Source organism: Penicillium malachiteum, assembly GCF_028827825.1.
Source record: "Penicillium malachiteum strain IBT 17515 chromosome Unknown utg000002l:1.0-8849297.0:1.0-8852440.0, whole genome shotgun sequence".
Taxonomy (NCBI): domain Eukaryota; kingdom Fungi; phylum Ascomycota; class Eurotiomycetes; order Eurotiales; family Aspergillaceae; genus Penicillium; species Penicillium malachiteum.
In genome coordinates this window covers 4,561,450-4,581,557 of record NW_026643095.1, presented here as the reverse complement: position 1 = coordinate 4,581,557, position 20,108 = coordinate 4,561,450, and the positions used below count along the sequence as shown (strand labels likewise).

General features: G+C 47.2%; 12 protein-coding genes across 12 annotated transcripts; 5 read left to right on the top strand and 7 right to left on the bottom strand.

The window, feature by feature from the left end:
- Window positions 1–456: 456 nt before the first annotated feature.
- Window positions 457–1,428, bottom strand: N7483_004721 (uncharacterized protein; the record flags this gene model as incomplete). Its single annotated transcript, XM_057088158.1, has 1 exon — window positions 457–1,428. The coding sequence occupies one exon, from the start codon at window positions 1,426–1,428 to the stop codon at window positions 457–459; it is 972 nt and encodes a 323-aa protein (XP_056947987.1).
- A 1,316-nt stretch (window positions 1,429–2,744) lies between these two features.
- On the bottom strand, window positions 2,745–4,469 carry N7483_004720 (uncharacterized protein; the record flags this gene model as incomplete). Its single annotated transcript, XM_057088157.1, has 4 exons — window positions 2,745–3,356; window positions 3,421–3,897; window positions 3,956–4,235; window positions 4,291–4,469. The coding sequence occupies 4 exons, from the start codon at window positions 4,467–4,469 to the stop codon at window positions 2,745–2,747; spliced, it is 1,548 nt and encodes a 515-aa protein (XP_056947986.1).
- A 490-nt stretch (window positions 4,470–4,959) lies between these two features.
- Window positions 4,960–6,414, bottom strand: N7483_004719 (hydrogen/calcium exchanger domain-containing protein; the record flags this gene model as incomplete). Its single annotated transcript, XM_057088156.1, has 2 exons — window positions 4,960–5,551; window positions 5,621–6,414. 2 exons carry the CDS (start codon window positions 6,412–6,414, stop codon window positions 4,960–4,962), a joined length of 1,386 nt encoding a protein of 461 aa, XP_056947985.1.
- Window positions 6,415–6,652: 238 nt separating this feature from the next.
- N7483_004718 (uncharacterized protein) lies at window positions 6,653–7,029 on the bottom strand (the record flags this gene model as incomplete). Its single annotated transcript, XM_057088155.1, has 2 exons — window positions 6,653–6,843; window positions 6,864–7,029. 2 exons carry the CDS (start codon window positions 7,027–7,029, stop codon window positions 6,653–6,655), a joined length of 357 nt encoding a protein of 118 aa, XP_056947984.1.
- Window positions 7,030–8,119: 1,090 nt separating this feature from the next.
- Window positions 8,120–9,799, top strand: N7483_004717 (cystathionine beta-synthase CYS4; the record flags this gene model as incomplete). Its single annotated transcript, XM_057088154.1, has 3 exons — window positions 8,120–8,379; window positions 8,450–8,484; window positions 8,541–9,799. The coding sequence occupies 3 exons, from the start codon at window positions 8,120–8,122 to the stop codon at window positions 9,797–9,799; spliced, it is 1,554 nt and encodes a 517-aa protein (XP_056947983.1).
- Window positions 9,800–10,353: 554 nt separating this feature from the next.
- N7483_004716 (signal recognition particle receptor subunit beta) lies at window positions 10,354–11,370 on the bottom strand (the record flags this gene model as incomplete). The annotated part of the gene is made up of 2 exons (XM_057088153.1): window positions 10,354–11,091; window positions 11,158–11,370. The coding sequence occupies 2 exons, from the start codon at window positions 11,368–11,370 to the stop codon at window positions 10,354–10,356; spliced, it is 951 nt and encodes a 316-aa protein (XP_056947982.1).
- Window positions 11,371–11,670: 300 nt separating this feature from the next.
- On the top strand, window positions 11,671–12,698 carry N7483_004715 (putative beta-1,6-glucan biosynthesis protein (Knh1); the record flags this gene model as incomplete). The annotated part of the gene is made up of 4 exons (XM_057088152.1): window positions 11,671–11,853; window positions 11,922–12,022; window positions 12,087–12,582; window positions 12,633–12,698. 4 exons carry the CDS (start codon window positions 11,671–11,673, stop codon window positions 12,696–12,698), a joined length of 846 nt encoding a protein of 281 aa, XP_056947981.1.
- Window positions 12,699–12,961: 263 nt separating this feature from the next.
- On the bottom strand, window positions 12,962–14,489 carry N7483_004714 (glutamate 5-kinase; the record flags this gene model as incomplete). Its single annotated transcript, XM_057088151.1, has 5 exons — window positions 12,962–13,819; window positions 13,880–13,975; window positions 14,026–14,136; window positions 14,195–14,382; window positions 14,453–14,489. The coding sequence occupies 5 exons, from the start codon at window positions 14,487–14,489 to the stop codon at window positions 12,962–12,964; spliced, it is 1,290 nt and encodes a 429-aa protein (XP_056947980.1).
- A 207-nt stretch (window positions 14,490–14,696) lies between these two features.
- On the top strand, window positions 14,697–15,546 carry N7483_004713 (mitochondrial inner membrane protease ATP23; the record flags this gene model as incomplete). The annotated part of the gene is made up of 3 exons (XM_057088150.1): window positions 14,697–14,943; window positions 15,006–15,265; window positions 15,319–15,546. The coding sequence occupies 3 exons, from the start codon at window positions 14,697–14,699 to the stop codon at window positions 15,544–15,546; spliced, it is 735 nt and encodes a 244-aa protein (XP_056947979.1).
- Window positions 15,547–15,834: 288 nt separating this feature from the next.
- Window positions 15,835–17,174, bottom strand: N7483_004712 (aurora family serine/threonine-protein kinase; the record flags this gene model as incomplete). The annotated part of the gene is made up of 4 exons (XM_057088149.1): window positions 15,835–15,957; window positions 16,012–16,401; window positions 16,454–17,011; window positions 17,073–17,174. The coding sequence occupies 4 exons, from the start codon at window positions 17,172–17,174 to the stop codon at window positions 15,835–15,837; spliced, it is 1,173 nt and encodes a 390-aa protein (XP_056947978.1).
- Window positions 17,175–17,508: 334 nt separating this feature from the next.
- Window positions 17,509–18,464, top strand: N7483_004711 (TIP41 family protein; the record flags this gene model as incomplete). The annotated part of the gene is made up of 3 exons (XM_057088148.1): window positions 17,509–17,831; window positions 17,903–18,293; window positions 18,351–18,464. The coding sequence occupies 3 exons, from the start codon at window positions 17,509–17,511 to the stop codon at window positions 18,462–18,464; spliced, it is 828 nt and encodes a 275-aa protein (XP_056947977.1).
- A 575-nt stretch (window positions 18,465–19,039) lies between these two features.
- Window positions 19,040–20,082, top strand: N7483_004710 (uncharacterized protein; the record flags this gene model as incomplete). The annotated part of the gene is made up of 3 exons (XM_057088147.1): window positions 19,040–19,108; window positions 19,162–19,518; window positions 19,567–20,082. 3 exons carry the CDS (start codon window positions 19,040–19,042, stop codon window positions 20,080–20,082), a joined length of 942 nt encoding a protein of 313 aa, XP_056947976.1.
- Window positions 20,083–20,108: the final 26 nt, after the last annotated feature.

Sequence of the window (20,108 nt, the reverse complement as noted above, 5' to 3'; positions counted from 1 at the left end):
CAAGAATGTACCATTCAAGGATATAATAAGTCTCTGATGGTATCATTTTCCTTGGAGCGCATTCGTGCATTCGTCTAGTAAGTGGTGAGACCTAGCTCCTACAATCCGCTCATTCGTCCATTTAGCTGGCATCAGTGAACCGTGTCATCACGAAATCCTTTACATGAGGAAAAATCTGTCGTGGCTTGACTAGATCGGAGTCCTCGATGGGGATAATGGCTTTCATTCGTGACGACCCAGCCCAGAACACCAGCTTCACAAGAGCATATCCCCCATATGGAGGGTAGCCTTCCCTATGTTAACGTCTTAGCTAACGTATTCTTGTTTGACAAGAATCCGCTTAGCTTGCGGTCACATCGATATCCTTATAATCAAAGTTAGCGGTGTTATCACAGCAACAGATATGGACTCAAGATCTTACCCTGGTTATGCATGAACCAGGCTAGTCCCATGTTATTAATAGCGTGCCGGGCTCCGTCTGGGTCCCCTTGGCTCTCTTATTATAACATCAGGATCTGGTTCTGTACCACTAGGACGTCTTAGTATCACTGTCGGTTGTGAACGACGCTGTGGGCTACGAAAGACAACTCTTCGTTGCGATGCATGCTCTCTCCTTCCAGTCTCTGTCCTGGGCATTGGCGTACCCGGTCGAACAGGAGGGGCAGGCATTGGGATATCAGTGTATACTGAAGAAGGAGGTGTATCGTCTGAGAGGGGACGATTTGTTCTTGTCGAGCTGGGTTGCCGAGTACTGTCATCACGGACTGGAGAAAGTCGTCGTCCCCGTCGCTGAGGTCTTCGGTCTGAGAATACAGATGCTTCTCTTGTGCGACGAGGAGCTCGTGATGACTCGTGTTGCTGATTCCGCAGCTCTGGACGATTGGTATGGATCCTAGGTGCTCTAGGTGTCTCACCAGACAATCTAGACGTATGGTACCGTGGTCTACGGATCTCAGTTTCCCTCTCACGCACTCCCTCACGAGATACCCTGGGAGGAGAGTGATCTCCAGAAGGTCCAGGTCTGTTTGCTCTGTCTGACCTGGACCGTCTTTGAGAGTCAACATCAGGGGTTCGATGTTGGGGCTGGGATGGCACATGACTTTGATTCTCACGACGTCTGCCATTATCCCTTGTGTATTGTGAGGGGCTGCGAAACCATGAGAGGATCCATTCTCTACTTCTAGATGCCGGCGTATCAGGTCTTCCACTTCCGGGTTCGCGTCTTGGTCTGAAGGGGAGAGGGCTTCTGACACGATGTCTGGAAGTGGATCTTGGTGAATCTCTTCGAGTTGATCGAGAGCTAATTTCTGTGTATGTTGATGGGAATGTCGAGTCTGTTCGTGATGGTGATTGTGATGGATGTGTATCGATGAAGTGTCGAAGTCTGGGAGATACTTTTCGTTTCGGGGGTCCTCGTCTCGTGTACATTGTTGATGTGTTATGCCACTAGGTTCTGATTTGTTGTGGGAAGATCGATTAGAACACTTGGTCGAGTATTGGATTGGTGAAGATACTTACTAAAGTAGCACTTGAGGATTTGAGGAAGGATATTTGGGGAATCTATGAAAAGAGTCTAGGTCAGTCTCAACTTGAAATAGAAACAATAAATAAGATGATAGATGGCATATGCTTACAGTCACCAGCTTTAAGCAGGTGATCTCAGGCTTTTTGGTGTAGTCGTAAATGGGTCTCAACTGAGTTGAGTGTTTTCACTGTTGATTTCACTGTTCTAGGGTTCAAAGCACTGATGAAAATAGAACTCAGTCTTTGTCCTGTATGAAAGGAACCAAAAAGCTTCCAAGAAACCTTCATTATATGCTACAGACTGGGCATCAAAGTTATATCAAATTCACTAATATCAAAAGGCAGCAGCGAGGCTTTTCAGGTGTTCAAGTTGCATACTTCCATGACTCGTGTGGCTGATACATTTGATCCCGAGATCACACGGCGCAGGACCAAGTCAGCAGGAACCCCCCTACTCTTCTATTATATTATGAATGCTCATTATTATTTTGACAGGGCAGTTTTTTAAATTTTCCTCAGTGATTCTTTACTGTGGAGTACACAGGTCTGCCTCGAGTGTGAAGTGAATTACTGTACCCAAGCAGATATGGTCAGACCTCCTCCACACTAGCAAGGGACTATAACCACAACGAGATGACCGGATAAAGACTCCTACAAGTAACCTCAATTATGATTGCATAGAGGCTCTTTCAGACTATTCCCACATGGCAGATATGAGTTCCATTTACTCCGTATGGAGTACGGCGATTAACCCTCTTTGAGTCTTAGCGCCACAAGGCTTCTTTCTTCGATACTCAACTTCTCTTGAAATCCTGGACTGAATTGAAACTTTGGGTAGATGTGATATCATCTGGAAACAAAAAAATGCTCTGGATATTTCCATTGAATATTATAACTCATACTGAAAGAATAGATTCTTCCCAGTTCCACGGTCCACCAGGTTCAGCTGCCAGCGCAGTGTCGTGCATATTGTGGCGGGGCAGTCACCACCAGCCACACTCTCAACCGACAAATCAGAGGTGCAGTTATAATGTTGGTGGTTTGAGCTTCTCTGGCGTGTATGGCGATTATAGGCTCAGAAGCTACGAAAAAAAAAAACACAACGAGGCTGAGTCTGTCAAACCGGGGGCCCACACATTGTCGATCAATTTTCTATTGCCCAGGTTATGACACACATACGACACAAAGTTGGGCCACATTAATTACAATAGATTGTCATATTAACCCCATCGCTCGATGAATCTAGCTTGTGCTTTGTCTCGCTGGTGGAGCACGTTCAAATCCAGTCCCTCTACTCCTTTCTGAAGTGAGGCAATTTCAGCCTCTAGGCCTAACAGGGCCTCCTCTTGACCGGCATTTCGCAAAGACGTTTCGTATCGGGAGTTCCCGTGTAATGAGGACTCGAGCAGCTGTGCTGCCTGATCAGAGTGATTAAAGTGCTCCCTTATGGGGGATTCCGTACTCGTGCCGAGCCGTCGGACCGTTTCCAGCATTTGCATTCGCTTCTCGTAAAGCCCTTGTGCACCGCCCTCTTCTATCCGTGGATGGAGTATGGAATCTAGTGATACACCAATCCGACGCAAGAGATTTTCTAGAGAGGGTAGCTCAGGCCGCGAAGCAGGGGTACGTGTAGCCCCGAGGATCATTCCAGATTGTACAGACCATCGTCTCAGTGATTCTCTTCTGGAGGGTTGAGCTACAAGGCGATTGGCGGTTTCTGTCTGGTATAGTGTTGTGATGTTCACCAGAACCTCGCAGGCTGACTCCCAATCTGCCAGCTGCGTTGTTAATGATTGCTTGGACAGAGTCATGTCTATTAAGACGTCCAGAGTCTGTTTCATTCCAAATTTGTTAGTGTTATATTATATCTCGTCGGGATATTAAGGGATAACACACATGTTCCAGTTTTTGCTGCGATGATGCCCGAAGATGGCTGCGCTCGTTGTGAATCTCGCGAAGGATAGGATCGTGAAACTGATGCTTGGTCGATATTTGGGCCAGAACTTCGATTTCTGGGTACAGAGATTCCAGCTCTTCCTCGAGTACGCCAATCGTCTCGTCTCCTGCTGTTCCGTCGCGGCTTGCGTTTGCGCTCGCTTGTATAGCCTCGAGGTAGAGTCGATCGAGGCGATGATGGATCTCGTCCGCACTATAGTCCGCAAGCAGTTGGCTGAGATGTGCCGCACGCTTTACGGTGGACGCGTCATCCCCTTTGGATTCTGTCTCGGACAATACACTTTCCAATAATGCGAGGGTTTTATCGTCTTGCTTTAGGCGGGTGGACAGGGCTGAGAGAATTCGCTTATTCTCTGCCCCTGCCTTGTCGGTCTCACTTTTGATGGAAATCTCGAGCTCGTCGAAAATTTCGTTACCCTAATTAATTCGCTTGCTTAGCAAAATCCTATTACCAAATCTTTGGGATGGGTTTTACCAAAACTGTCACGTTTTGTTTCCCAGCTTCGTGCTTCTTTCGCAGTCGTGCAATATCCCGAGTTTTATCCTCGTCCAAGCTCCTCTGGGAACGTAACTGCTTCTTGATCATTTCACATTGTAACGACAGCACCTGTGACTGTTTCTGAATAGCAGCTGTCGATGCCTCGAGAGAATCGATCGTGCTTCGAATGTCTTCTTCTAGGAAGGGTCGGGTCGCGCTGAGGGCAAGGTCACGGAGGAGGGGCTGGAGGGCGCCGGAGGTTTCTAGCTTTGCATACCTAGTTCCTGTTAGTTCTGCATCCTTCTGTGAATGTATTGATTCTCTTGGCGCACAATGAAAGCTCCTCCTTGGAGAGCAGAGTCTCTGACCGCAGATGCTTCGATAGCCACTCCGCATTCTTGCGAGCTGTTTTAGGATCGCTTAAAGCTGACTCAATCGCATCCCGTTTGATAGGAATGTCTCGTTCCTTAAGTATCGTGAGAATCTCTTCGGTAATACCGCTCGAATCCATCTGTGCCGGCGTGCCTTGCGGGGCCGGCGCTTGGAATGTGAGGCGGAGTGCAGGAGCTCGGGCGGCTCGGTTCTAAAGATGGATTGCGGTGAAAATGGTTGGGTTCAGGTAGTGTGCAATTGATGGAATAGAGTATGCCGCTCTGAAATTATGGTAATTGGACCCCTGATATCTAGAATATCTTGCTGTGACTGATCCGAAAGATCGATGGTTGCGTATTCGATCACGTGGGTGTATACAGTTTTCCCGATCGAGCAAGTATAAGCACATCGATCGGAATATAGCATTAGAATGTTCAAAGTGGTCGGTCGGAGTTGATTCTAATATCCATTTTCTAGTAAAATTATTCATTTTTTATTATATAACAGGCCATGTCATGAAACCGAACGAAGTAGGTCATAATTTTAAGACAAAACGCTCAATATGATCGCTGAAGATGATTGGCATAAAGTGATATACAAGCCCTGGAGATGTCCAGTCCAAATCATGATTAGGATTGATTGGTCGATGCCACATCAACTTTGGGATAATACCATGTGGTGACCGCAATAATCACATAGATCAGCACACACAAGGCCCCTTCCAGGTAATTTGACTTCCCATCTCTCAGGAAATTACCAACCACCAGAATCGACAGCACCAGGAGAACAACCATGAAAATTTCAAAGTTGAGACTCATATCTTTGCCCAATCCCCATCCGACAAGGACTGCCAATGGCGCATTGAAAAGGGCTGTCTGGATAGAAGGAGCCATGCAGTGAAAGAGCGCAAAGTTGATTTGATTGTCCCAAGCCTCATCTACGGCTGTCAAATGTTCGGCGGCTTTTTCGACCAGCGGAACGAGTATCAGACCCAGGAAGTTATCCGAAACTCCTAGGGCCACGATGTGTTCAATTTCTTGAACCAGGAATACTGCTGACATGCTGACACAGGTCAGGGCGATTGCGATGGCCACCATGCATTCTGCGAAGGTGAGCTTCGCTCGTTGCAACTCCTTGTGTCGGTCCACATCTTGCGCCTCGTCCAGTTCCAGGATGTCGTCGAAGATTGAGTTATGGCTGTGCAAGTTGAAAATCAAAAATCTGCCAACCTTTGTCAGTACACGCCCCATGGATGAATATTCATTGACTATGATCAGACTCAGAACTTACATAAAGAATGCGATGAGGAGTACAACAGCTGTGGCGCGACTAATCTGCATAGTATAGTCTTCCAGCGTAGCGAGGGTGAATTCTGTATTGGTGGCTGATTTCAATGCCGAGTAGAAGGCGCTAGGAATCAATAATCCAAATCCAGCGACCAGTAACAAACCGGTTCCAACCTCACTGACAGCCTCGTGGAAGACTTGCTCGTTCCGTCTAAGACCACCGACGAAGAAGCAGGTACCCAGACAGAGCAGCAAGTTTGCCATGATGGAGCCGAGAATGGCAGCTTGAATGACTGGGATAAGGTTTCCCTCGCCCGATTTGTCGTTATGCAGCAATACCATGAACAGTACCAGTTCAACCGAGCAACTTAATCCAGTCTCTAGTAGAACTCCGAGCGTTTTGGGCAACTTTTTGGCTAACTCTCCACCAGCAAATCCGAGGACATTGGCGGAAGGAACCATGGCGATATAATTCAGGGAAAAAACCCATACGTGAAGGTCTGGTCGAGCAAAATGCATAACAATAGCGGCTGGAACGAAGGGCCACAAGACATTGACCATCATGGAAGCCGTACAGACACTTTTGAATACCACGCGAAAGAAATGAGTTGGGTGGATTCCAGTACGGCCGCTTTCACCAGCACTGTCTACTCGAAATAATCCCAGGACATATCGACTGGGGTGGTTTTTTTCCAGGGTCGGCAAGATCGAAGTATGTTGAGTGCCTTTCTCCTGGTTGACTTCATCCCGACATCCGTGCATCCGCGGCTCTTCTATGGCGGGAGTGATGGAGCACATTTTGTCCGTGGTGTCGGGGTTTGCGACAACCCAGTGGTGGTAGAAGAAGAGTTGAGGAATCCCTAAGAAGAAAACGGTGAGGTGAGGGGGTTTTTAGTGTAAGAAAAAAAAAGCCCCAGAAAAAAGGGTGTCACGTTCTACAGACTACAAGGGGAAAAGAGAAAAAAAGCAAACACAGCGGGTCTTGTATAGAGAGGCGGGAAACAAAACCACCTCCACCGAGCTGCGTTGGCAGATATCAATTTAACCAATCATCTGGAGGAGTAATCCAAGATGAAGGAAGACACGGCTTCGGTGGAGCCTTGGCAGCCACGATCGCATTCGAGCGATCTCCATTGTCTCCATCAATTTGTTCGCGAGTGATCTGTACCGTGAATTCGGGCGGGAAATGCCAAGCGGATACTCCATAGTAATCACTCCCAGCCATCCCTATTTGGCCCCAGACATACCCGGGACAGCCTCGTCGCGAACCGTCAGCTCGAAGTATCTGGGTTTTGCGATATCACCTTGGTGGGGAATACCAATGACACTGCACTGCCACGGCCTTGGCTGCAGTACTGCAAGACAAGCGGAGCCAGCTGAAAGGAAAAAGCTCTGCTTAGGTGGAGTGATCATCCTTGTGCCAAGAGCTCTCCACCAGAATTGAGATCAAATGGCCGACATGGGAAATCCAAAGAGAGAACAGAGTCTGGAGAACATTTTGAGGTTGTAATAAGTAAAAGCACTCGAGTATACAGAGTATACTTCTAGTCGGTTGATGAGGTCCAGTCAAATCCTACAGAGTCCAGATTAGTCAATTCAAGTGCCAATATTCCAGTAACTTGAAGGAATTGGGCTGCAATATTATGCTTCAATGGCATTCGTATATAACGCCGACGGCTCGTATTTAGCGGAAATAACTTGAACAAGACAAATCCAATTGTGGAAGTGATGGTGGCACTGGTGGAACTGGTGGAACTGGTGGAACTTGACTGTGGGCTGTTTGTGCACGCCGACGGAGTACATATGTGGAGGCATGAGTTTATCAATCGATCCATGGATGTCTTGGTGCCTTAATTACAAGGGTGTTGGTGCCTAGAAAAACAGGGTTTCGCCGAGGGATTCCAGTTGCCGCAATTATCAGCAGCAATTGCGAACATTGAAACTTGAAGCACAATGCTACTACCTAGTACTATGTATAATTAAGTTCATTCAAGTCTCTATCTTATGTTACTACCTAGGTAAATATTATTCGCATTCCTGACTTAATACTCCCTGCATATATATCCTTACATTATACACCATACGGAGTACTACTGTAGTATACCTCAAGTTGGTTTCAATTCGTCAACTGGTTATTATAGACTTTTCATTTAGACTTTCAAGTAGTTGAGTCTGGCTTAACCCTAGTAATATCAAGATCATTTTTTTGATTATATCTAAGCATCTCAAGCTCTTCTAATTAAAATAATTTAATATTTGATACAGAATTAATATACAAAATCGTGTCCGGTTAAACTCGGTCAGTTCCACAGTTACTCCGTTCTCCGTAATTACGGAGTATCGGTCTGGATTCACCGATTGCGCAAAAAAAAATAGAGTTCTTTGATAAGATAAAAGAAAAAAAAAAGTACAAAGTACACACATACATGGTCTGACCTCATATCCCTTTCAAGTTCTTCTTACTCCTCTGTCACCTACTTATTTTAAGGGAAATTTGTGAACAATGTCTGTCTCCACGCATCCTGCTATCCCGCCTGTGGCGCTAGATACTATCACCCAACACATTGGCAATACCCCCCTCGTCCGATTAAATCGCCTGCCCCGCAGTCTAGGCATCGATGCCACCGTCTATGCTAAGCTGGAGTACTTCAATGCGGGTGGCTCTGTCAAGGACCGCATTGCCTTGCGTATGATTGAAGAGGCCGAGCGTGAGGGTCGTATCAAGCCAGGTGATACCCTGATTGAGCCTACCAGCGGTAACACGTAAGTGTCACGCAAAGAGACTTCCAAGGTTGTCTAATGTTCAGTACTTACGCGACTAACCCTGCTCTAGTGGTATTGGTCTGGCTCTGGTTGGCGCTGTCAAGGGTAAGCTACACCGGGCAAGCCGAGAAGACTCAATTCCATACTAACAATAGCTCAAGGTTATAAAACTATCATTACTCTCCCCGAGAAGATGTCCGCGGAGAAGGTCTCTGTCTTGCGAGCATTGAATGCTACTATTATCCGAACCCCCAACGAGGCTGCCTTCGACTCCCCCGAGTCCCATATTGGAGTGGCTAGACGCCTGGAGAAGGAGTTGCCAAATGCTCACATCTTGGACCAATACGTGAACGTGAACAACCCATTGGCCCATGAGCTTGGCACTGCACAGGAGATTTGGACTCAGACTAAGGGTCAGATCAACGCTATTGTGGCTGGTGCAGGAACCGGTGGTACTATCACAGGTATTGCTCGCGGTCTCAAGAAGCACAACCCTAACATTGAGGTTGTCGCTGCTGATCCTTTCGGCTCTATCCTGGCCTTGCCTACTTCGCTGAACGATTCTCGGGTTAACGAGCCCTACAAGGTGGAGGGTATTGGTTATGACTTCATTCCCGATGTACTGGACCAAAAGATTGTCGATCGTTGGTACAAGACTGAGGACAAGGAGTCATTCCAGTACTCTCGTCGTTTGATTGCTGAGGAAGGTCTCTTGGTCGGTGGTAGCAGTGGAAGTGCCATTGCAGCTTTGGTGAAAGCCAATGAGGAGAAGAAATTCTCCAAGGACGATGTCGTTGTCGTTGTCCTCCCAGACAGCATCCGAAGCTACTTGACAAAGTTTGCTGACGATGACTGGCTCGCGGCCAACAACCTTCTCCCAGCCCTTCCTGTCGACACCACCACGGAACAAACACCAGTTCCATCTGACCCCTTGGCTGGTGCGAAGGTCAGTGCTCTTCGCTTGAAGCCAATCACCACCGTGCCCTCGACCTTCTCCTGTGAAGCCGCCATTGAGATCATGCGCGAGAAGGGCTTCGATCAGCTCCCCGTTCTCGCCTCTTCAGGCCGCAAACTCGTGGGTCTTCTCACTTTGGGTAACGTCCTGAGCCGACTTACCCATGGCCGCGTTTCTGGAAAGACCCCTGTCTCCGAGGTGATGTTTGATTTCTCCAAGATTTCCGAGGTTGTGACCGACCCCCGCGACGGCGCAAGTACCCTACGAGCCCAGCCCAGACGTCGCCAATTCACCGAGATCACCATGGATACTCCTCTCAGCGTTTTGAACCGCTTCTTTGAGTGGAACAGTGCCGCTGTTGTCACTGAGAAGGATGAGCATGGTGCCATGAAGCCTCTGGCTGTGGTCACTAAGGTGGATTTGCTCACCTGGATGCTGCACCATGGCAAGGCCAACGGTGCTTAGACGATGAATCAATCACGATCCCCACGCATTATTCCTAGAGGCTTGTCACGTCGAGCCTGGAGTTTAGTATTTCCTTGATGTCTTGTTTGATTTCCTTTTTTTGGTCTAATTGGCGTTGTTTATGCGAAGACGGAGGTTGATATTGGAGGTTTCGTTTCATGCATCACCGGGTGTTCAACTGCCTTTCAACCTTGGCCTGCAACTGTATCAGTTCAACTTGAAATGCTCAACTTTTCATGTTCTAGTTAGTCTACCTTAGACATAGATTATACACTGCGTTGGTCACCAGTTGAATCAATATTTATCTATCTCTTTTTCTTCTCATCTGACACACTATTAGTCTTCGTGATCTCGCAGCTCACTCTACCTGCGACTTACTCAAGTAATAATACTATCCACATATCCGCATAAGCACCGTGACGAGATAAATACAGTATAATTAATTTGAATTCATTCATATGCCAGAGCAATGCTAGACCGCTAACGTATCAATATCAAGAACGTTTGAAAACGGCTTTTGACTTCAGAATATGTTGTATAAAGCAGCAAATCATTTATAGACACATGCCAATCCACTCTTCCCAGCGAAGGACTCCCGACCCAAATTCCTCCTCTGCATCACCCTTGACAGCACCACCCACCACTTCAACCTTAACGCCAGTTTCATCTTCAAGAGCCTTGAAGTTGAAAACACCCTGCGCGTCATCATTACCCAGGATATCCTCCTCGGCATCCAATCCAGCGTCTGCGGAAGCATCCATCAAGCCCTTAGTCTTGGACTTGCGAATCCGATCAATCTCAGCTTCAAGCTTCTCCCGCACAGAGCCCGGAGGAAGAGCTGTGAAAAGATCCTGCTTGTTCGCAGCGACAAGAACAGGGATCTCGCTGGACCGCTTAGTGGATGTCTTGTTCAGCTCGCGCTTCTGTAGAACCAGCAGCACATCGTGCAGATAGGTTGCAGTGTCCCGCAGATTACCCTCATCTACCAGTGCGGCAGTATCAACCATAAAGATCACGCCACGGATCTTGGTCTTGTTTTCTTTCGAGGTTGCCATAGCTTGTAACTCCCCGATTCCTTGTGATGTGCGCAACTTGCCATGGCCCGGTGTATCTTTGACGAAGTACCGAATAGGATCCCGGGTTGCCTCTTTTAAGGAGGGATCGTTGACGGAGCGGTAGCGGTTGGATCCAGTAGGGACACTTGGTGGCAAGCTGACAGAGACTAAGGTGGAGGTTTGCGAGGTGTGGGTGAGTTGTGTCTTCTTTGATGCGGGGGAGGACTTTGCCTCGAGCTGTAGAGATGTTAGTAGCTGAAATCTTGTCATATACTAGACAAATTATGTTTCGGTGGTGCTGACCAAGGTTGTAAATGCCGTTTTTCCTGATCCGCTCGGGCCTAGCAACAAGAAGTTGCTAGATGGCGGCGATGCCGCAGCCCTGAAAAAGAGAATATGGAGAAGAATCGGTACACCGAATGTAAATAGCACTGCAATAGCAATTGCGACTAGATTTCCATCGAAAAGTAACGTGGCGATGCCCGTCACGGACTTCCAGTTTGCCTGACTCGACATGGTGGGCTGATGGACGGAAGATCGGGAGATTCCAGGAGAAATGAACATATAGGTGTCGATAGCACGGACCATCTACTCTTATCTTATCGGTTTATCAATTCACTTATCGTGCTTATCGGGTTCTGTACATCATTTACGTGTCAAGGGTTGGAGGAATGAGACTCGCGCATACCATGGACCAAAGGGGGGAAACTATGAAAAGGGGATGGATAGAGACGCTAGAATTCCAATTTGGTGCCCTCGTCTGTTTTCTCCCCCTTTGGCTGCTTTGAATCTTTGACCACCTCCATAAGATTCAATATGAGGCTTTGTGCACTTTGGCCTGCTATATCGACATTATTTGCTGTTACTGTTGCTCAGACTATCAGTGGTCTTACTTTTGACAGTCGAGATGTCGTGAGTCTGGTGTGGGCTTTTGAGGGCTCGGCTTCGACACGTTATACCTTTTGGTTATGTGCTGGAGATGAAACCACGGGAGAATACGTGAGTTGACCAAGCATCCTGTTGGTCTTTCTCAGTCTTGGTAGCACTAACTCTGGGGAACATTATAGGACATTTTGGCACCTGTGGTTGAGGAAATGGCCTATACATCTGGCTATTGGGTATCATTTCGAGTTGACCAAAGTATTGGAGGAAACGATGAGAACGCATAGTATGCACTATACCTGCTTTCTTTACTATAAAACTTCGTGGTGAATCCAGGCTGACATATCTAGCTTCCTCAAAATCACACCTTCAGATTCCCACAACTCTCTCTCTGGCTTCACCTCTCACTTTACCTTAACCAACATGAAGGGCTCATTTCCCTCCAAGGTGTCAAGCGCTATCAATTCAATGAAGCCTATCCCCATACCCTGGGAGTTAGTTAAGAGCCAGCTCGTGGCTGCCGCTGAAGCAACCCCAAGCTTGAATGCGTCAAAGTCTTTTCTCGAACTCCCAACGCCTACTATGGATAACGAACCGAATCACCATGAATTGAAGAAGCGTGTGGTTGAAGTGGATCCTCATACGATTCCTTACGGAGAACAACTGGGACCTACGAAGTATGCGCCTATGCCTAAGAGAGCAGGTACCACCATTGCAGACAGGTCGCCTACACCTCAATATCCTCCATTTCCTTTCTCCATCGCCACAACCTACCTTCCGGCTCCGACAGTCGTATATACAGACACGGCCTATGCAACATGGACAGCTAATAGTATTGAGAACACGGTGCGTTTACAACAAATATTGATATCCTGTGTTAGTACTAACATTACTAGGCTGCCCCGGCTCCAATGCCAACACTGGATAAGAGAATGCAGGATTGGCTATATCAAAAGGAGTAAACTCTACCATCGGTGTTGTTCAATTTCAAATTTCCCGAAAAAGCGTGGAAGCATGTGCATTCGTCATTCAGTGATATAAACTTTTTTCCTTGACTCAAGTCAAGGTTTCTGGCTGGTATCATATGCTATTCATCATAATGAGATTTTTTTTCGTCCTTTTGTGCCTCCAAATGAAACCCGAAGTAATAGACCAGGTGTAAAATGTTAACCAAGTCTATGCTGATCTATGAGTCTAGGTAGGCTCTTTGTGCGGTCTTGTCTAATCATGACTTTCGTGGAGAGGCCGGCAATGACGGTATTTCTGGAGCACCTGGGCCACTGTTCCAGTCATCGGGGTGGAATGAGATATTATGACGCAGTGCGACATAGTCACTGTCACAGTAACCCAGTACCGCCTCGATATGTGTGCTTCGGTGACCCTTAATATGTTCAATCTCGATGCTTCCGTAGTTCACAATCGCACGACCCACTTCCTTCGGTTCTTGGGAGTGGTGGAGGAATTCGCCGTTCAGAGACTCTGGAGAAGGACGATCCACAACTACAAGGCGAACTGCCTCTTGTTGTCCGAAATGACCCTCAACTCCAATGACTCCGGCTGGCAAGAGACTTGCTTTTTTTCCCAGGAGTGCTTCATATGCTCCTTGGTCGATGTATAGGGTACCATGCGGTGTGAGTCCGTGGAGTAACCAGAAAGTTCGCGATTGGATAGGGGTATCAGAGGGAAGGAAGCGAGTGTGGAGAGGAGGTTTTGGGAGCTCGGCGATAGAAGGATCGTTGGGATCGGAGAGGTCTTGAATTTCCTGCAGGTACTTGACAATCTCGTGGACGTTGCCGGGCTTAGAGCTTTTGGTGATGATGGTCGTCACACCAGCACTGGTTCCCAGCTTTGCAGCCACGATCTTGGTGCTCATACCTCCAGTACCCAATGCTGAACCAGCAGATGAAACGTCAGCTTCTATTGTTGAAATATCAGAAACGACTTCAATAGGTTGAGCATTGGGGTCGCGGCGTGGGTTGGCTGTGTAGAGGCAGTCGACATCGGTCATCAAGAATAAGTAATCGGCCTTGACTGTAGCTGCAGTGATGGCTGAGAGGGTATCGTTGTCACCGAATTTGATTTCCTGAGTGGCACTTTGTTAGGGATAAATCATTATAATTGATGGTGTAGGGACAGTCCTTACAGAAACAGCTAGGGTATCATTTTCGTTAACTATAGGCACCACACCCATATCAAACAGTTGCTCAAAGGTATTTTGGGCGTTAACATATTGAGTATTCTTGCATTCAGATTAGTATAGATAGTATCAAATGACGTCTTTAAACTCACATCGGCAATGTCATTTCTCGTCAACAAAATTTGAGCCACAGGAACTCGTAGATGGGAGAAGAGGTTATCCCATAGACTCATCAGTCGACATTGACCAACAGCTGCAAGTGCCTAGAAGAATAAGTTAATATTGAATATTTTTCTGCATCATATTTATTGTTCTACCTACCTGTATCCGAGGTAGATAGTCCGGCCGTTGATCAACATCCATTCGTCGCAGACCAACCCCCACCGCGCCAGATGAGACTAGAACAACTCGATGACCATCTTTGCGGAGCCTTGCTACTGTTTCAACAATAAGTGTTAAAATGGATAGAATAGGCTCATGTGTTTTCTCGTCAACAATAGAACTTGTTCCTATTCCAATAAACAAAATTGTCAGTCCGGTCCCGGAATCGAGTCATTTTCAAGGTATATATCCCCGCACCGAGTTTAATCACGATTGTAAGGCTTGAGGCCGCCATTGTTGCACAAATTCGTCAATTGGGGTCGAAGTAACAGCCTTGCGCCACACAACACAATAAGCTCAATCCCTTTTTTCTTCTAGATTGAAGTGAAGGATGAGGAACTAAGTTTGTGAAGAACTGTTTCGCATCGGAGGACTCGCCGGTTTCTGCCGTACCCCTCCGCCCTGCGGAGAGTCTTCGTCTCGCTCCGCGGTGACTCTTGATATGGTGTCGGCGATGATCATGTCGGATTCTCAGTCATCTGGTACGAATGCTCCATCAAATGGCGAGCCTGATACAGGCTATGTGCCTGGTGATGATACATGGACACAGTTCCGCAATATCTATCGTATTTTGACGGGTAAAATGACCTCCGAGGGAATTGAACAATTCCGGGTTGCGCGAGACGACCGCAATGAGGTCGAGGATTGCAAACGATGTGAAGATCAGCGTGATTTTCTGCTACAATACAGTGAGGAAGCATTATGTCTATGATTTATAGAGATAAGAACAATGCTAACAGATATCTGCTAGGTCCCGTCATCCGCTACCTCAGTGATAATATCAAACAATTAGGAGGTGATCTCCATAACCACAATATCTACTGTCGCCGTTGCACGAACCGAAAAGCAGGTGGATTCGATCCTGAATTTGGAATTCTCTTGTGCGCCAACGAGATGAAGGATCAAGGTCACCTGGAGGATACATTGGCCCATGAGATGGTTCACGCCTTTGACCATCTTCGATTCAAGGTGAACTGGACAGACAATTTGCGACACGCTGCATGCTCTGAGGTAGGTCGATCAGCCTGAGTATGTCACCTTCTCCGTCATTAACACTTTTCTAGATTCGAGCCAGCTCCCTTAGCGGTGAATGTCGGTGGTCGCGAGAGTTCTTCCGACGAGGCCAATGGAAGTTCACGGAACAGCACCAGGAGTGTGTCCGGAGAAGAGCAATTCTCTCTGTCCGTGCTCGACCTACCTGCCGAGACGAAGCTCATGCGACACAGGTAGTCAATGAAGTCTGGGGTAGCTGTTTCCGAGACACAAGGCCCTTTGATGAGATTTACCGATGAACGAACCTCCCAATTATTTCCCTCCTAGTCTACGGCGTCCGATTTATACCAATCATCTTTTGTATCATAGAGAATCTCTTTTTTGAAATGTACCATATCTCATTGGCACTGAAAATCAATATTAAAGAACATGTTTCAATATCGCAAATGCCTCGCCTGGCTATACTCCTGCGAAAGATAAACGCCGACCAATGATGCAACCAAACTCCTCGCCTAAAGAACGAATAAAGGTCATAAAAATGGGAACGAAGACTACCATCTAGTCATGCTTTAATGCATAAACGGACATCAAGCCTTGCCCTCCTTGGATCCAGAGCTCCGCTTTCCATCTTTGACGCAGTGCTTGACAATCCAAGGATGACGTTGGATCTCGTCGAGAGGAATACGCTTCTCAGGGTCAAGAACCAGCAGCTATAATTAATTTGTTAGTATTCGGTCGGTCATTTTAGTAGAAATTGAACATACCCTCTTGATAAGATCCTTTGCCTCCGGACTGACAAAGGAAGGAATGGACATATCAGCCCTGGTAATTCGTCTTTGAGTCATAACAGGTGTATCCTCGAAAGGTGCCTCGCCAACCAGGAACTCGTAAGTCAAAACACCCAGACTCCAAAGATCGACCTTCTCGCTGTAAGTGTTGTCTCCAGAGCCGGGCTTCAGCATCTCTGGGGGCAGGTAGTCAAGAGTACCGCACATTGTCTGTCGTCGGTTGTTGGGCGCATGCACACTCCAACCAAAGTCACTGATCTTGATCTCTCCGTGGATTCCAACCAGAATGTTCTCCGGCTTAATATCACGATGCATGACATGCTTCTTGTGGAGATATTTCAAAGCTGCTGCCATTTGAGCGATGTACTATATTCCAATTAGGATAATCTTCGAGTAGTTTAGGTGAACAGTAACTTACCATCGACGCCTTCCATTCAGGGAATCGGTGCTCTTTCCGAAGGTGCTTATAAAGCTCACCCCGACCGGCGAACTCCAAGATCAAGAAGATTCGCTTGCTGTCGTGGAAGTGACCGTATAACCTCAGGACGTTGGGGTGGCGAAGATTACTCTGAATCTCGATTTCACGTCGTACTTGCTTCTGGACACCGCCCTGTTGAAGTTCTGACTTGTGAAGCACCTTCAGAGCGCACACGAAGCCCGAGGATCGCTCCTTGGCGAGGTACACACGGCCAAACTTTCCTTTACCAAGAGGCTTTCCGATTTCGAACATTCCAAGGTGGAGTTCTCGTGGCACTGAGGGTTGATCGTACAGAGAAGTTGACTTGCGCTGGTCCCCGTTTTCGTCGGTGTTGCGAGTCACAACAGCCCCCGAGCCTTTGCCTGGGGACTGTGTGACATGCATGTTGGCCTTGTTGTCATTGGTATTTTGGAGCGCCAGCTTCAGCAGCTGTGCTCGGTTGGAATTGCTCTGCGAGGAGCCGAGGCCGGACAAGGCGGCAGCTGTCGAGATAGATCCCTTTGACGCCAATTAAATGAGCATACTGCATTTCTCTCATTCAAATTTGAGATATGAATACCTTTGCCTTTCCATAAGTGCGCTCAGTGCGCTCGCCGCTGCTATCCTTATCCTCCTTGACGGACAGGTGCTCAAAGCGAGCTTCCAATGTCCTGGTCGCCATTGTAACAGTCGGACGGGAAACAAAAAACTAGGTATGTGAGTGGAGAAGGGAGAGTTGGAAATAAATCCGACACCAATTCAGGTCGATCAAAAAAACATTGGGCGTGGATCGATCTGAAGATGTGAGGAGAGGTCGATCTGGAGATGAGAGGAGAAACAGAAGAACGGGTGTTTGGTTCCCGTTGTTTAATGTTGTTTCCCCAGCAACGACATCGGCCCGCCTCTTTCTCCGCTCGCGGGGCTAAACTCCATATCGCTATCGCAAAAGAATGATAACGCTTGCTACCTCCATGACGACATGATTTGAGCTGCAAGCTTAAGAAAAGAGAATATTTATGAATGCGACACACCTCCCAACGCAGCCCTCAGGGCATGCGGCAACTTATCCTACAAAACGTCCCCAGGATATCTCCATCCACGGCTTTCGCATCTCAACTCAGAAGCTACCCATCCTAAAAGCCGATCCGATCGAGGAAATGACCAAGAAGTTGGGCATCACCCCGCCGGAGATGATTTTTGGTGACAATTACGTGATGATTGAGCATGAGAAGAGTGAGTGGGGAATCAATTTCAATGCATTCGATGCTCTGGATAAAGTGGACAAGACCGGGCAATCAATGCTACAGGTGGCATATTCAAAGGAATGGCAAAGCAGCAGGTACAGTTTTACTTGGGGAGCACTCACCTAGTTTATTACTTTTTTCCCTGAAGCTGACAGGGAACAAATAGAGAAAAAACACACGAAGGCATCAAAGAAGTAGTGAAACCATTCGACTGGTCCTACAGCACAGATTACAAGGGTACTCTAAGCCCTAGTGCCAAACCATTCGAGAACACAGATAAACCAATTCCCATTGAGCTCCTCATGCGGCCCGATCCCATTCTTTTCTTTGACGAGGTGGTTCTCTACGAGGACGAGCTGGCAGACAACGGAATTGCCATGCTCTCATGCAAGATTCGAGTTATGCCGGGAAGACTCCTTCTTCTGACACGATTCTTCATGCGATTGGATAACGTTCTGATCCGACTCCGCGATACGAGGGTCTATGTTGACTTTGAGACTCGCGAGGTGATCCGCGAGTATCAGTCAAAGGAGAGTGAGTATGAGAAAGTAAGACAGGTATGTGCCATCTCCATTACTATACATGGAAATTGTGCTATTTCTCACCATGAACAGATTCTAGCAAGTACCCGCGATGATATCCCCGCCTTGATGCGAGATGCCAATCGACTCTCTGAGGTTCTGCCTGTGGTAGAAAAGCATTCTGAACGGATTGTCTTGAATGCCTAAGGTCTGTTTGAACCCCGTGGTCATATATGACAGCAAATGACCTGAGCTGGGCCTACCTTACCGAGTCGTCGTCGAGTGTAACAACGGTCCTTTCGTCAAGATGTGAAATGAGAACCTGCGTTCCCAAGTGAAGATGAAAATTCCAGTAAAATCAATAACCAATATACCCTCTGATAGAATAAAACATTCAGTACATTGTCATATCTTATACTGGTATACTTAATGGCCATTATTTTAGATATTAATGGAGCTATCAGTCAATAACAGATTACCTAGCTGAAACCTAAAAGAAATACTCGTTAGCGAAGCTAATTCTTATCTCAAAATCAAGATGCAAATTCGTCCAATGAGTACATAAGAGATACTCAAATAGAATCTTTACTCTACCTCGCACATATTTTTCAATCAGCATTTTCGGTCAGATCAATTACTAGTCCTTGGGATGCTGCATCTACATGTGAGAACTATTCACGGAATACACGCGTGATGATTGGTCTATCCGAGACAAACCATGCAAACACTGCTGATCCCAAAAAAGACTGCCGACGAGTTTCAATAATTCATTCATCTAAGAAATGTCGACTACACGATTGACCACTCTCTGCACGCGTGAACTGCGTGGATTGCAGGTCTCCTGCCTTCGAGTAAGTTCTCAAAGGTTTTTGTCCAGCTTCAAGGGGGTACTGACTCGATTTAGCGACCTTTTGTTCAACGCGCATCTCTTTCGTTAGCGACATCAGGAACCGCAAGCCACAATGCTGCGTCAGGGGCATCCCTCAAATCACTGGACAGTGGATTGAACTCCCGCCTCATCATCTCCCGTTCCAATGGTCTTACTCGGAGTGTGTCAACTGGACCGGGCGCCGCCGCCGAAACCTATGTTGCATACGGAATGACCCAGAGACTTTTTGAAGCTTGTTCAAACCAAGCGGACTATAAAATTCCTCAGGCTACTCAGAAGGGTGTAGAAGTCCCTCTTACCAAATCTGGGGAACACCTAGGTACAAGTGATAGCTGGTGGTATAAAGGTTCGTACTCAATCTTGGAGATGGAAGTGAATCCGTAGCGATTTACGTTTACTGACTTACCAACCTCAACAGAGCTCGGTCTCCAACCTACCTTCTCTACCTGGTCGCAAATTACCTTCCTGCACATGTATCTCTTGACTGTTCGACTTCGTGCTCTTCCTACTCGCGACAGCGTTCAGACTTACTCCCGCCACCTGATCGATCATTTCTCCCACAATGCTGAACACCGTATGGATGTGTTGCACGATATCGCTAGTCGGTCTATCCGCAACAAATATCTTAAGGATCTCTTCATCCAATGGCGTGGTATCATCGCCGCATACGATGAGGGTTTAGTAAAGGGGGACGCAGTGCTGGGCGCTGCTGTTTGGAGAAATCTGTGGAAGGCTGACTCCACGGGTCCTGATGGAAAGGACATTGATTGGACTAAGGTTGCTTGGGTGGTGGCTTACATGCGCCGCGTCTTGTCGGAGTTGTCGAAAATGCAGGAGGCTGATATTGTGATGGCCTTGAGCAAGGGCAGCTCCGCGGCGTCAGGGGTTTTTGGTCTTTCCCCTGTGGACAAGAGAATGGCTGGAGTTGATCGGTAGAGGACCGGCTTTGCTGAACATAAAAT